This window comes from Citrus sinensis, chromosome 7, assembly GCF_022201045.2.
Source record: "Citrus sinensis cultivar Valencia sweet orange chromosome 7, DVS_A1.0, whole genome shotgun sequence".
Lineage (NCBI taxonomy): Eukaryota > Viridiplantae > Streptophyta > Magnoliopsida > Sapindales > Rutaceae > Citrus > Citrus sinensis.
The window spans coordinates 15,681,876-15,697,059 of NC_068562.1; the positions used below are offsets into that span (position 1 = coordinate 15,681,876).

Here is a 15,184-nt window from a genome sequence, read left to right on the forward strand (position 1 = left end):
AGTCAACAACAACTAGTTTTCTCCTTCAACTATATAAAGGCTCAATCAAATTCAAATTATAGCGGATTCTACAATCATCATTGGGCTTGTTATTGTGTATTCAACATCTCTTGTGCTTAAAACTAAATAGATCACACTTTGGGATTTCATTTGAAAACTCATGCATTGTGTGAAAGAAAATTTTGTACATTCTTCACTTCAACATCAAATTAAGTGTTTGAGAGTGTGAGAAACACTTCGGTTAAGAGATTTGGAACAACTTCTTGTTGTAAAGGTTGATTGGCACCTTAAAACTCAATTGTAAAGATTTTGAAGTCATATGGTGTAAGGCTTGATTAATGAAATCCTCAAGCCCAATGAGCTTGGAGGCGTGGATGTAGGCGGTGTTTGCCGAACCACATAAAAATCTCGTGTTAGAATCTCTTTTCCTTCCCTCTTTACATTTTGATTGTTTATATTTATTTGTTTGTTATTTGCTTAATTTTATTAGATATTTGTATGGAATTTTGATTTAATTACTTTATAATTTTTAGAAAACCCAATTCACCATTCTCTTGGGTTACTTAGCCAATATTTTAAGGTATAAGTTAAAGAAGAGCCTTTGCCGTATGTTGTATACGTTATGCTTAGAATGACTTAGTTAGATAGAGAAAACCAAAGTGTTTTTATATAGAGTGCCCTAATGATATTCTTATCACCATGCCACCTGGCATAATTCTATTGGTGTTCTTTGCTACCTCAATAAGGATATTTCTATCTTTTTGCACATATGATCGTTTGGACCCTTTGGAGCATGCTTGGAGAATAATTTAGCGCATCATTTACACAATTTGTCCACACCTACATGTGTTGGACTCTACTGGCTGGTCCAACATACTCCTGTAGAGACTGTTCTCTAGTGGCTGACAGATTAGATAATGCCAAATGGTCCGGACTATTTTGGTGGGCTGTTTTTGGCTTTTTGCAGGCATGGCAGCTTGTTATTTCCTTTTATTTTTAGCAAAATATCTACTCATTGGTTCCTCATTTCAACTAAGGAATCAATATTCTTTTGGTGATATGATACTTCACGTGCCTGATATTTTGGACATTTTTCCTTACTTTTCTATCACTGTACTATGAAATCAACAAAATATTTTGATCCCTAGTATACTCAGTTTGAGTTAGCTTTCTCTCAATGACTTTTTCCATCATTAAGTGATATTGACACGTGGCATTCTATTGTTAATCTTTCATTTCATCTCCAAACTACTACTACTACTAAGAAATGTGTGCTAACTAGGGATGATAAAAAGGTGCAACTCGATCTTTGACTTCTAAATTAATTTTTAAAATTAAAAAAAATAATACTTAAAAGTTAAAACACACACATCACACACGTGGTTACAACTTACTCCACTAACATTTTTCTCTATTTCATAGTAGTTTAGTATTTCGTATTTGATTTATTTGCTTGTTAATTTGGTTAGGTTGTTATATATTTTATTATAATTAAAACTAAATAAAAATAATTTACTAAATACTTTACAACCAAATTTGACATAAGAATAAAACAATAATAATACAATATTATTAATAAAGAATGAAGAATTTGATTCCTATTCTAAAAGTATATAAACATTAAAAAATAAAATACAGAAATTATAATCAGATTCAAATAAAGCTTGAGTCAGAGCATGATCCAATAAAGGTCGGGTTAGGCCCAACCCTTAATTTGAAGGATCAGACTTTTTTTTTTGGGTTTTGTGTTGGGGGGGGGGGGGGGGGGCAGACTTTTTTTAAACTAACATCTTTCATTTTAATCATGAGGGTAGGCTAGACTAGCCTATTGTTAAAGCTTAAAGAGATATATCCATCCATATCATTATTTGGGCAGATAAAGTATACCCCTTTTTGTAGAACAAATAGAATGGTGAGCATGGCAAAGCAAAGTGCATTCTCTCATTGAGAGAACAACCTACAGAGCCTTTGTAAGATTGAGACTTGAGAGCGGCTAGGCCAACTAAAATTGCAGCAACACTTATATATATAAACTCGCTGTTTACGCAACAAAACATCAAAAGCAAACTCATGTGGGCTCTTCAATCTCCCCAAACTCCTCAATTACTCCGCTCTCCCTACCACACCAACTCTATCGCTCATCTCCCTCCAAAACCATCCTCAGTTTGTTGCTGCGTGTCCTTAAACTCCTCAACCACTCCCACTTCATTATCAAGCAGAAACAAAAACGAACTAATTCAATCTCTATGCAAACAGGGCAACCTCAAGCAAGCCCTCGATGTCCTCTCCAGCGAGCCGAACCCGACCCAGCACACTTACGAGCTCCTCCTCCTCTCTTGCGCCCACCACAACTCCTTATCCGACGCCCTAAACGTTCACTGCCACCTTACTGATAATGGGTTTGACCAGGACCCGTTCTTGGTGACCAAACTTATTAATGTTTACAGCCATTTTGACTCCGTCGATGATGCACGCCATGTGTTTGATAAAACGCGGAGAAGAACTATTTATGTCTGGAATGCGCTGTTTCGTGCGCTCACGTTGGCGGGGCGTGGGGAGGAGGTGTTGGAGTTGTATCGGAGAATGAATGGGACTGGGACTGGGATTCGGTCTGATAGGTTTACTTATACTTATGTGCTTAAGGCATGTGTCGCGTCGAGTTGCGGCTTTTCGTTATTGAAACATGGGAAGGAGATTCATGCGAGTGTATTGCGACATGGGTATAATGGGATTGTGCATATTATGACTACTTTGATTGATATGTATGCGAGGTTTGGGTGTGTGATGTATGCTGGTTTCGTTTTCAGTCAGATGGCTGTGAAAAATGTGGTCTCTTGGAGTGCTATGATTGCTTGTTATGCTAGAAATGGGATGGCTTTTGAGGCGTTGGAGCTTTTTCGTGAAATGATAATGGAGTCTCACGATTTATGTCCGAATTCAGTGACTATGGTTAGTGTGCTTCAAGCTTGCGCGGCTCTTGCTGCTTTAGAACAAGGGAAGATGATACATGGGTACATATTAAGGAGGGGTCTTGATTCTATTTTGCCTGTTGTAAGTGCATTGGTGACAATGTATGCGAGATGTGGAAAGCTTGAATTAGGTCAATGTGTTTTTGATCATATGGATAAGAGGGATGTCGTTTCTTGGAATTCTTTAATTTCAAGCTATGGGGTTCATGGATATGGAGGGAAAGCAATTCAAATTTTTAAAGAGATGATTTATCATGGAGTTTCACCGAGTCCTATATCTTTTGTTAGTGTTTTGGGAGCTTGCAGTCATGCAGGGCTTGTTGAGGAGGGGAAGATGTTATTTGAATCTATGCGTAAAGAGCATATGGTACGTCCTAGCGTGGAGCATTATGCTTGTATGGTAGATCTTCTTGGTCGTGCTAATAAGTTAGAAGAAGCAGCCAAGATTATAGAAGATTTGAGAATTGAACCGGGACCTAAGGTTTGGGGTTCATTGCTTGGATCGTGTCGGATTCATTGTAATGTTGAGCTTGCTGAGAGAGCAAGCAAAAGGCTTTTTGAGCTTGAGCCTACAAATGCAGGGAATTATGTACTTCTAGCTGATGTATATGCAGCAGCTGATATGTGGGATGAGGTAAAAAGAGTGAAAAGGCTTCTTGAAGCAAGGGGTCTGCAGAAAGTCCCAGGTCGAAGTAGGATTGAAGTTAAGAGGAAAATGTACTCATTTGTGTCCGTTGATGAGTTCAACCCGCAGTTTGAACAGCTGCATGCACTGTTAATCAATCTGTCAGCCGAGATGAAGGAGAAGGGCTATGTGCCACAAACCAAAGTTGTGCTTTACGACCTTGATGCAGAAGAAAAGGAACGTATTGTATTAGGCCATAGCGAAAAACTAGCAGTTGCTTTTGGACTCATAAACACTAGCAAAGGGGAGACAATTCGGATCACAAAGAACTTGAGGTTATGTGAGGATTGCCATTCTTTTACAAAATTCATTTCCAAGTTTGCCAATAAAGAGATTCTGGTTCGCGATGTTAACCGGTTTCACCATTTCCATAATGGTGTTTGCTCATGTGGGGATTATTGGTAGTTCAAAATGCCGCTTGCAATACTCAATCCTGATTGTTTTTCCTTTCTTTTGAAATAACAAAGAGATAACACAGAATTTTGAGGATGTACAGTACTCACATTGTTTAAACAATAATATACATGTATCTTGTAATGGTTATGTATTTGTTGTACGCTACTATGCTTGTACCATTTATTTTAATAGGACAGGCCAATTACATCTGGCTCTATTAAATTTGAAGCTGAATTCAAATTTATTTGTATTTATTTTGGTTCAATGATATGCTAATGCTAGAGAATCATTACGATTTAATATAATTTTTCCAAATTGATATTTTAAAAATAAATCAATGAAGAGAGGATTTATAGATGTTTTTTATTATTTTTTTTAAGGATAAATCAGAAACGAACTTTTGTCAAAAACAAAAATAAAATGAAGTGACCGTTTCCCCAATATCTATCACTAGGGTGTTTTTGAAAAACAAAAAAGCTCAACGTTTTGTTTCTGTTTCCTCTTCATCTTTTAGACCTCAAGCCCTAAGCAGTCTCTGCTCTTATAGTTTCCCATCCTCAGCGCTTGGTGAGTGTTAATTTTTTTTTCCTATTCATTCTGTAATTTTCTATATTTTTTCAGTATTAATTTTATTTATCATTCCTTTCCATTAATCGTATTGAACTTTTATTCGATGTACAAGCATAATGCTGAATATAATAGGGGTTCATGTTAAGACCTAAACGGAGTTGAAAGATGAAATTGCTCTTACACATTCAGAGGCAGAGTTTGATTCATTTGCAGCCTAAAGTTTCTGCGGGAGTTATCTCTTATTGTTGTAAGCTCAGAATTAAAAGATGTTGTTCCACATTCTCTTGGGGAGAAACACGCAATTACACCCACGTCACTTTGGTCACAACCTTTCGCAATCACTAAGTGTCCAAACTTATGAAAGATATTTGAGGGCACTCGTAGGCGATGTTAATCGCAAATTCTAGCCAAATTTAACCCAAAGAAAGAAATGCAAACTGGTTTAGCTGATGCAATGGGGATTTTTTTTTTGCAGTGGTCGGCATGGATTTGTGGTGGCAATTATGGGTGTAGAGAGCATTGGGACAGGGCTGATTCGAGATGGGATTGGGTTTGTGACTTTTCCGGTAAGATGCCAGTGTATTGTCTTCAGACCCTTTAGAGGGGAAATCTTGGGAGCTGCTGTTACTATGGTGAACAAGGTAGCATTTTTCAATGCGTGCTATGAAGTTTAAGATGCAATTCTCTTGAGGATGTTTATGTTGTGACTGTTTGGAATTTCGGCAAATGGGATTTTTAGCTGAAGCTGGGGCTGTTCAAATTTTTTTGGTGTCGAACCATGTAAGATGTTTTTATTTTTGGTTCAAACTTCAGTGATTGACATACATCTACTGATTCCTTTTAGATTTAATGTTTTACATAGAGATCTTTGCGGTGACAGCTGCGTATCCCGCATCTTCTTTCTGTGTGTCTACACTCTCGTGACAAAGAACTTCAGGAATTAGGCTCCATTTGTACTGCTTTTATGAGTAGAGCTTTTACTATGAAAATTGTAATTGTTTAGTTGTCAATGATAGTTTTTATTACAATTATAAAATTATTTTAGTAGACAAATATTTTAAAGTAGTGTTATCAAAGGAATGAAAAAAATATTGTTAAATAAGTAAAACATATTTTAGATATTTTAACATTTTAAAAATACTTTTCGATATCTACTCCCAAAAGTTCAAAATTTGAGCTTTTACTGGTAAAGGCAAAAAAAACTCATTTAATCTACAAAAAGCTCTACTCAGAAAATAACTAAACAATAACAAAAATTTTCAAAAGAGTTTGTGCGATTAAACAAGCACTTATGACTATTTGACAAATTATATCAAACAGTTACTTGGATTAGAAATTTTTTAATTTTATATTTCATTGTTGTAGAAAAAACAAGCATCCATTTGCCATGGCTAAAAGACTTTCTTCAATGCAGAAACCTCTACTAAGTCTTTCCTTTTAGGTGCTCATATGGTAGAGCGGTCATTTTGCATGCAAGAGGCATTGGGATCCAATAAAAAATTATAATTTATTATGATTTCTAACATCTGTATTAATACAATTTTGATGTGTTTTAGTTGATACCTGATGACATGGAACTCCAGACTGGAGATTTACCAAATTATACCACCTCTGATGGATCAGTATGTATCAGTTTCTAACTAATATCTGAAAGGAAAAAATTAGTTACCATCAATTTTCTAGTCGCACAAATGTAAGCTAGAATTGCTTCTTCCAGGTTAAGATTCAAAAGGACTGTTAGTTACGGTTGAAGATAATTGGGACTCGAGTGGATGCTACTGAAATTGTAAGCACGCAATCCAATGAACCTAACTCATTCAAATTCTCTTCTCATAATTTTCAAATACAAACCATTTCTTCAGCCTGATTTCTTCATTTGGGTTTCCTATAACTCAAGATATTACATATTTCCTTGTTCATTTCTGCTAATTCTTTGGATCCACTTGTGTAGGTACAGTTTGAAATTTCCTCAATCTTGATACTTATTTAATGTGGTTCATGCCCAAAATAAGATTTGACTTCTTTTAGTTGGGGATCCTGTTACTTATGGAGCAAAAGATACAAAATCCCAAAATATTAACACACCTATGTGTGACTGAACATTATTCATCTTTCTGGTAGTGGAGTTCATGAGCATACATAAGTATAAATAGTCTATATATTTGATAGTTTAATCATTTACCTTGCTGCATATTTTATCTTTGTTCCTTTTGCATTTCTGCATTGGCTCCATAAAGGGTGATTTCTTGGGTGTAATTAATTATCCTACAACGCTTTAGTGGGGTTTTCTCTATGACATTTTTTGCCATGGGTGGAGGATCTCAGTTGCAGATTAAGGTGGAATGAGAAGACCGTTTTGCTCAAATTTGAGATTCTGTCTTTGCATAAAACCCAAAGTTCCGTGTACTCATTTTTAGATGTCAATACAAATTTCGTGCATTTTTAGTGGCATTTGGTGCCAAATGACACCTACATTTCTGAAATTGCATTAATGCATGTCAATCAGATGAACTTGGTAAACTGATGCTCATCTTCTGCCCTCATTTGGAAAGTTTATGAATCAGCAGCCTAGACTTTTCTAAGATCATTTTAGTTCTTTGTTCATTGTTCTTTATAACTGCAACAAATTTCGGATATCTCAAAGCATGTTTAAGTACACAAGAAAATTGTTTGTGCAATGCCCTGTGTTTTGAGCTTATGCTTTTATTTTTATTCATCCAGACCAAAGCACAAAAGATCAGAAACTGCTCCTTATGAAGCAAGCAATTACAATTACAATCAATTTTGTGCTCAACTCATTTCCTGTTAGGAAAAAGCATGGCGAGAAGTAGAAAAACAAAGAGCAGATAAGCACCCTGTAGAGGCTATGTGACGAGAGCTCGACAAAGGACTATTTGTAGGTTCTGGCAGCAGTCCCATGTATCCCGAATCGCCGGGCAGTCTCATGTATGGCAATGTGGGTGATTCACTAAACCAAGAATCTGCCATTGTTGATTGCCCAGCGGCAGCAGATCTGTGTTGAATAATGACCCTGTAAACAAAAGGAATGATGCCCTCCATTTGTTTGTGTGTGTGTGTGTGAAAGAGAGATTTGGCAGCAAAGCATAATAATGGAGAAGGGGTTTGGTAAAATATCCGTTTCTTCCCGCCTAAAATGAGAGCTCACTTCCACCTGAAGGCACATTTCAAAAGACTTACCAAATTAGATCAATTAATCAACTTTTTTTTTTACATTTTAAACGTCTTTTTCATGCTATTTGGGCCACATTGTTGTTTAGGGGTGGGCACGGTTCGGTTCGAAATTAAGTAGAACCAATTTAAATCGGTTATTTTATAAAAAGAACCGAATAAGAACCAAACTCAATAAGAACCGAACTCAAACGGTTCTTTTTGGATCGATTCGGTTCGGTTCGGTTTTTTTGGTTCTGGGCCTATTGGGCTTATTTTGAATTTTTAATTTTTTAGTCCATTGGGCCTCATCAATGTAAAAAAAATTTTAACAATTAATTTATCTTAATTTTATTACAAATATTAACAATAAATACAAAATATTCAAAACACATTTTATCACTAATATCTTACTAACTATTATTAAGATACTCCCAAAATATGAAATATTAAAATTTCAAAATACATAACCAAACTCCAATACTCCATCTATATAAACATAATCATAATGTTATAAAGAGAAATAACACATGTTTGATTTGAATAAAATTATTAACACATGTTTGATTTGAATAAAATCAAAAAATAATTCGGTTTTTCGGTTCGGTTTTTCAGTTCAGCTAAGTGAACCGAATACTGAACCGACATTTCGATTTTTTTTACAAACGGTATATTCAATTTTTTAAAAAAATAAAAACCGAACCGAATTAGAAAAAACCGTCGATTCGGTTCGGTTTTTTTAACACTACGGTTTTTTTACCCACCCCTATTGTTGTTATACGTTCGTTATTTGTAACTATCATAAGTCACACTCACACATGTTAATGGGATCAATTTATATTTGGATAATATTTGGGTCGGTGAATTTTGTTACGACTAATAAATTTAACATAAAAATTTAAGTTTTGAGTTGGTCAAATTTAATACAAGTGCAAACGGGTAGTATTTATGACACTAGCTTATTGGTTATTGATTATGTTTGTGGTCGGGTTTTAATTATATGATCTGTCAATTTGTTTATGACATAATTATTTAATGAGCAATTGTATCGAGTTAATCCACTACTCGTATAAAGTTGAAGACTTTTTTGATATTTGGAAAGAAAATAAGAAAATATTTGAAATTTAATAAAAACGTGACTAATAACAATATATTGATTTGATGTGATTGATTATTTAATTAAGTATCATTTTTAATTGTTTTAGAAAGTATGTATATATTGTTTAATAATTTATAATAAATAGGTCAAACTCGCATGTTATGTATGTCCCATTATTTTTATATAATTTTTATTCACCCCTGTATTTTAAATTTTTTTTATTATGACCCCGCTATTAGCCTTCCCATTTTTACTAATATAATGCTAAAAGTATTTTATATATATATATATATATTAATATTATTCTTGCTGTTTTTATGGCGTAATGTTTTTATTTATTAATTAGTTTTATTAGATTATCAGTTTGACAGAGTTTCCTTCAAGTGGAGTTATCTCTAATTATAAAATTCAAAAAAATTGAAAAACTTATTTAAAGATATTAATAATTTAATGATTAATAAAAAATTTCAAAGAAAAAAAAGTGAGTTATAAAAAAAGTGTAGAAAAGAGGAAAAGCGAAAAAGAAAGGGTTATCCAAAAGGCAAAAAGAAAAAAAAAGCGCAAAATCTAATGAAAAAAATAATAAACAAAGGCTTCTCTCTCTCGCTATCCCCATCCGGTTCGGGTATAAAACCCGGCGCGCGATTCGATTCATCAATTTCGGTTCGATCCAGTACCACCTCCACCGCCACGTCCACCGCCTCCGCCGCCGAAACTAACATGAATTCTCCTTGCCGGGAGAAGCTCTTCGTGGAGCATTGTAAAGGCGTTAACGGCCTCGAAAAAGTCGTTTTGCGCGAAGTTCGCGGCTGTTCCGCTGAGGTCTAGCTTACCGCTTACCAATCTCTCTCGTATTTATTCATATATTCTTAAATTTTAATCCAATTTATTAAAATTTCATTTTCGTTTCCACTAGATCTGAATTAACTGTTTGTTTGTTTGTTTGCGTGTGTTGATAGTTAATATCATTTTTAATATTGCATGTAGAAAATAGAAATTATTTTATATGTTAAACGTAAAATATACATAAATTTAAAAAATAATTTTTATCCTATTGAATATGAAAAAATTTGTGAAGAAGATGAGTATAATGCCAAATGTAACAGTTACCAATTACACTGCAGTCATGTACATAATTAGATTGAACGTTGATTGGATTGAAGAAAGTCTCTAAGTCTGAGGTAGCCAATAATTTGTTTTATTGATCCGGTTGATCACCTCTGATTGTTATGCTTGATTCTTTTTAGTTTTATTCATTTTAAACATTTTGATTTGACTACAGATATATCTCTATGGGGGACAAGTAATATCTTGGAAGAACGAGTATGGGGAAGAATTGCTTTTTCTTAGTAGCAAGGTACGGCATTAATTAACTTGTTTTTCTATTGTAAGAACCTTTTCAATAAAGGACCACATTAATTAATTTATTCGTTTGTTTTACTCTCCTTTTGTTGTAAGAATATGCAATTTTAAGAGCCAAAAGTGAAACTAAAACTCTATCTTGACCTAGTAGTTGTGCTAGTGATTGCCTGTGTTATGTAAATTGGCATGAGTGCTGAGCTTCTAACATGTACACTGGGTTCTGACATGTATAAACGAAAACAAATTGATGAGAGAAGGACGCACCTGCATACACACAGTGCATGTGTGCATATTATCATGTGTAAAACTGTAGGCATGTAAAAACATGAAAATTGGTGAATTTAGAGACACTACAGGATTTGAAGTAGTAATCATTTGTAATGTATGAGAGCTGGTGGCGAGTTTCCTGAAATTGTCAAACCTAAATAAAAGGCCAGATTGAGTAAAATGAATTCTTTTTTGCTAGCTAGGAGGGACTTGAGAGACTACGTAAAAGGAACACATATTTGAGAGCTATATGGCACTGAAAGATTCATGTATTAAAGTATTGGAAAAAAAAGCAAAACCAACGGAGGGTACCAGCTGCCAACTACAAAATTTCACTTGTAAAATTTGTGTGTCAAAGATTCTGCTTCCCGTTATCTGCTTTTTTTTTTTCTCGTTATTTTTGTTTTCTTCTCTACTTACATGGAGAGGAATTTAATACTTTATGTTAATGTGTGCACTTGCAATCTTTGTCAAAGTGTCCAGGAAGCCCTATTTATAATTTTTATGCATCCTTGAAGGGGGGTTTGAAAAATTTTCCTTACTAATGTATGTGGACACAGCTTTATATTACACAACCCTAAACTCTATGTATCTATCTCATGCTTAAGCATGTGTGTGACTACTAAAATTTATTTGACATCTGATGCTAATATTGCAGTCTGCTTCTTAGTATTCTGATCACTTTTGTAGGCAGTAATGATGCTTTCAGATCAAACTTGTATTCTGAGCTTTCCTCATTAGCAGGGTTTCCACCTTTATTTTTCTGATTTGTAAAATTAATTTCTGCTTTTTGCAGGCCACTTTTAAGCATCCAAAGCCAATTCGTGGAGGTATACCAATATGTTTCCCTCAAGTATGTGCTTCACTTTGCTAAGCTATTATTCTGATTCCATTTTTATTTGTTTCTTTCTGAAATACATTTTTTTGATGTATGCAGTTTGCAAATCACGGTTCCCTTGAAAAACATGGATTTGCAAGAAGCAGGGTATGGAGCATTGATCCTGATCCCCCACCATTTTCCGCAAATAGCTCCAGCCAGGCCTGTGTTGATTTAATCCTTAAACACTCTGAAGAAGAAGTTAAGATCTGGCCTCACAGGTGCATGACTCTAATTTGGCGGTTACTGGTCAATTCAGTTTGAATGTTTGACTGGTCAATTCCTTTAGTCCTTTTAATTCGGAAGTAAGTCAGCAGCATAGAGAATAAAGTTCGTCTTTGGGGTTCTGTTGCAAAAGATTTTCAAGATAGTTGTTCTTTTTTACTTTTGGCTTCGAAGGGGTTTTGAGACAGTTGTAAGTGAACAATAGAACAGTTTTACAGGAGGGGTTAGGGTTTGTTTTTTATTTCAATGCAAGATATTTTTTTTTTTTTGATTTTGTAGTTTTTGTATTCATACAACTTTGGGTTTTTGCTTCTCATTTTTCACTTTGCACATTAATATACTTTATTTTTCTGTCTCTTATTAAAAAAATAATATAACAGTGATAAATAAAAAGAGTAAGTTTCATCTTTTTCTTATTTGTGGCTAAGGATTTTAAGTTTAGGGAATAGATCTTATTAGATTGAGCTAAGAGTTTGTTATAACATGTTAACAGCTTGATTGTGTACATCTGATGTCTGAAGTGAAATGCATATCTGTATATTTTCGCTTTCTGTATCTTTTTTTTGAGTCCACCAATGTGTATTAAATGATAACTATTTGCAGATATGAGTTTCGTCTAAGGATAACTCTTGGACCTGGCGGGGATTTGATGTTGACATCCCGTATCAGAAACACAAACACTGATGGAAAATCATTTGCGTTCACATTTGCCTATCACACCTATTTTGCTGTTTCTGATATCAGGTTCTCTAGTGAGATCTTTCTTTAGCTAATCTTCTGAACTCTTGTCTAACTTTTGAATTTTTCGAGTATTTGTTAATGATTTTCATCCTGATTGAAACTGTTATTTACATTCTATCATATACTTTGTTTGCAAAAAATGACTGTTGGCACATCAATAAGTGTTAAAACAATTGTCAGATACTAGTACACCTGCTGGAATTGTGTTCTGTATCATATATATAACAGTCTTTGTAAAGAAGTTTTATATTTTTGTTATTTATCAGAGACTTTATCTTATCATGATGAAAATGAGCCCTGCAATTTTGGTCTAATTTATTTTTTATAGCAAGTAAAATTGGAGTTTCTGCCAGAAAACTGATATTTTATTTTGTTGGCAGTAGTACATGTACAAATGTTGGTTGCTCAGTCATCCTAATAGAATGCTGGTGGGAAAGGGGATGTGCCTGTATTTGATTGTTATGAACTGTATTTACTGTGATGAATTATTTACCCTTCTTAATGGTTAATTATTATTTCTCTTTGATATCTCGATATATCTGATAAAATTTGTGGGAGATCAAAAAGTCAGGGAAGAAGTCATCAAACCTACGAAGTGATGGTATTTATACTTTTTGACCCAAAGAAATGCTAAATATAGAGAAAAACTCAAATTAATAATCAATTTCAGAATGATGGGTTTGGGAAAGCATCAAGACACGAGGAGCTTAATTATTACTTATTTTAAGCCTTAAATGGAAAAATGGATTGAAAGTAACATTATTTGGGCATCTTTAGACATATTATTATATTCGATGGTATGATTGTTGGGGAAGACTCTACTAAAACATATGTGCAATATAAATATGAAATTTTAGGAAGAAAAATGATTTTGTGGGAAATGGGAGAGAAACGTGTCTTACAGGTAACCATAAGTGATACGGATGGAGATAGTGGCCAGGGAGAGCTGCCAAAAAAGTTGTAAATTTCTCTAATTATTAACTTTCCATAATATCCTTTTCTCAGAAAATAATTCCTTGAATAATAATTTGCTATTTAAGGGCTTTGATGAAATTAAAATTTCAAAATTTATCTTTGAAAATCATGCGAGGGCATTTGTAAATTGTAGTAGATGTGACCCAAAGTTTGTGGATAAAGTTTTGTTCGACTAATGGTGTATTCTTCACTAACCTAATTTTCCTGTTTTATATTTCATTGTCTCCTTTTTTTGGGGGGTTTCTTGTTTTAGTGAAGTGCGAGTAGAAGGATTGGAGACGCTTGATTATCTGGACAACTTGAAGGATAAAGAGCGATTCACCGAACAAGGAGATGCAATAACATTTGAATCAGAAGTTAGTGTCTGCTCTAATGTGGATGACAGTAGTATTGCAATATATGTTTCTTCTATCTTTAACTATAATAATTTCTTTCATGGTAAAGGTAGACAAAGTATATCTGAGTACACCTACAAAAATAGCTATTCTAGATCATGAGAGGAAACGGACTTTCGTATTGCGGAAGGATGGACTTCCAGATGCGGGTGAGTTAGCCATGACTATGTTGTTCATTTGCCTTTTAGTTTTCTATTTCTATGTTAATGCATACAAATATCATCATTGTGAGGAGATAGAACATTTTATATTTAGAAGGGGGGGTACATTGCAATGCACATTGGTATCATATATTCTTCTTATGTTGGCCTCTGGTTAGTGTTTCTGCAAACAGTAATCCATTCATGGGTGGGAAAGGGTCATCATTTGTAACACAATTTAAAAAAAAAAAAAAAAAAAGAGAGATTATGCTTGATGTTTGAAGCCATATCTAATTCTGATGATAACGATTCTAGTTGTAAAATTTTTGTACCAAGTGAATATAGATCATTACATGTTTCAATATATTGGCACGGCATTGCAAAACACAATTGCATGTATTGTTCATAATCATAATTATCTGCCGCTGCAGTGGTCTGGAATCCTTGGGATAAGAAAGCAAAGGCAATGGCTGATTTTGGCGATGATGAATACAAACATATGCTGTGTGTAGAGGCTGCTTGTGTGGAAAAGCCCATTATATTGAAACCTGGCGAGGAGTGGAGAGGAAGACAGGAGATATCTGCTGTTCCTTCCAGTTATTGTAGTGGACAACTTGACCCCAAAAAAGTATTCCAAAGTGATTAAAAGATGAGGTCTTAGCGGTGCATCATACCTACAGGTACTTAAAACCTATAGCATACTAGTACTTAAAATCTATAATATAACGATTAAGCATTTTATTGGTTGCATTTATTGTTGTATGAAAGGGAGCAAATATTATGAAAAATTAGGTACACGTGTCGGTGTTGTATCAGGAACTGAAAATAACAAGTAATTTATACGTTCCACTAGTGAAATGATGATTCTTGAATTCTTGGATTGGACATCTTTTACATCTCTTGATTTTCGGATAATCTTGAAAATTGATCTTTGCAAATTTCTCTCAATCTTCTTGTAGGTACTCGATTGGCTTCGTGCATCTGGTGCTGTCAGTGGATTCTTGCCCAGATTTTTCTGAAGGGCAGAATTTGAGGGAAAGTGAAAAAACAGGCGATTAAAAAGAGGCCATTAGTATTTTTTTGGTAAATTTCTTGCCCTTAGGAAGAAGGAGAATGAGAAGAACAGAAGCATTAAGCTCTTAGGTTTTATATTCCTTTTTGGCTTTTTGGAATTATTGAAATTGAAAAATATCTTCATTCATTTTAGGAAATCCCTTGTCAGTATAGTTTCCCGAAAATGATGAAATATTGAAATTTACTTCGGATGAAGCCCCATAAAAGAAGCATGATAATGAAAATCCATTTTTGGTCCAAA

At 34.3% G+C, this 15,184-nt stretch overlaps 2 protein-coding genes across 2 annotated transcripts; both read left to right on the top strand.

The window, feature by feature from the left end:
• Positions 1-1,865: 1,865 nt before the first annotated feature.
• Positions 1,866-4,315, top strand: LOC102620427 (pentatricopeptide repeat-containing protein At3g46790, chloroplastic). Its single transcript, XM_006493385.3, has one exon. The coding sequence runs from the start codon at positions 2,071-2,073 to the stop codon at positions 4,057-4,059; it is 1,989 nt and encodes a 662-aa protein (XP_006493448.2). The 5' UTR covers positions 1,866-2,070; the 3' UTR covers positions 4,060-4,315.
• Positions 4,316-9,409: 5,094 nt separating this feature from the next.
• Positions 9,410-15,184, top strand: LOC102620138 (putative glucose-6-phosphate 1-epimerase). Its single transcript, XM_006493384.4, has 9 exons — positions 9,410-9,709; positions 10,170-10,244; positions 11,313-11,369; positions 11,454-11,614; positions 12,222-12,362; positions 13,588-13,690; positions 13,779-13,878; positions 14,301-14,549; positions 14,829-15,184. The coding sequence occupies exons 1-8, from the start codon at positions 9,458-9,460 to the stop codon at positions 14,513-14,515; spliced, it is 1,104 nt and encodes a 367-aa protein (XP_006493447.2). The 5' UTR covers positions 9,410-9,457; the 3' UTR covers positions 14,516-14,549; positions 14,829-15,184.

Excerpts from the sequence above, each read along its gene's own strand:
- LOC102620427 (XM_006493385.3), top strand. The coding sequence starts at position 2,071 with ATGTGGGCTCTTCAATCTCCCCAAACTCCTCAATTACTCCGCTCTCCC.
- LOC102620138 (XM_006493384.4), top strand. The coding sequence starts at position 9,458 with ATGAAAAAAATAATAAACAAAGGCTTCTCTCTCTCGCTATCCCCATCC. Across the intron at positions 10,245-11,312 it reads TGCTTTTTCTTAGTAGCAAG|GCCACTTTTAAGCATCCAAA; the intron begins GTACGGCATTAA and ends TGCTTTTTGCAG. Across the intron at positions 12,363-13,587 it reads TTTGCTGTTTCTGATATCAG|TGAAGTGCGAGTAGAAGGAT; the intron begins GTTCTCTAGTGA and ends TTCTTGTTTTAG.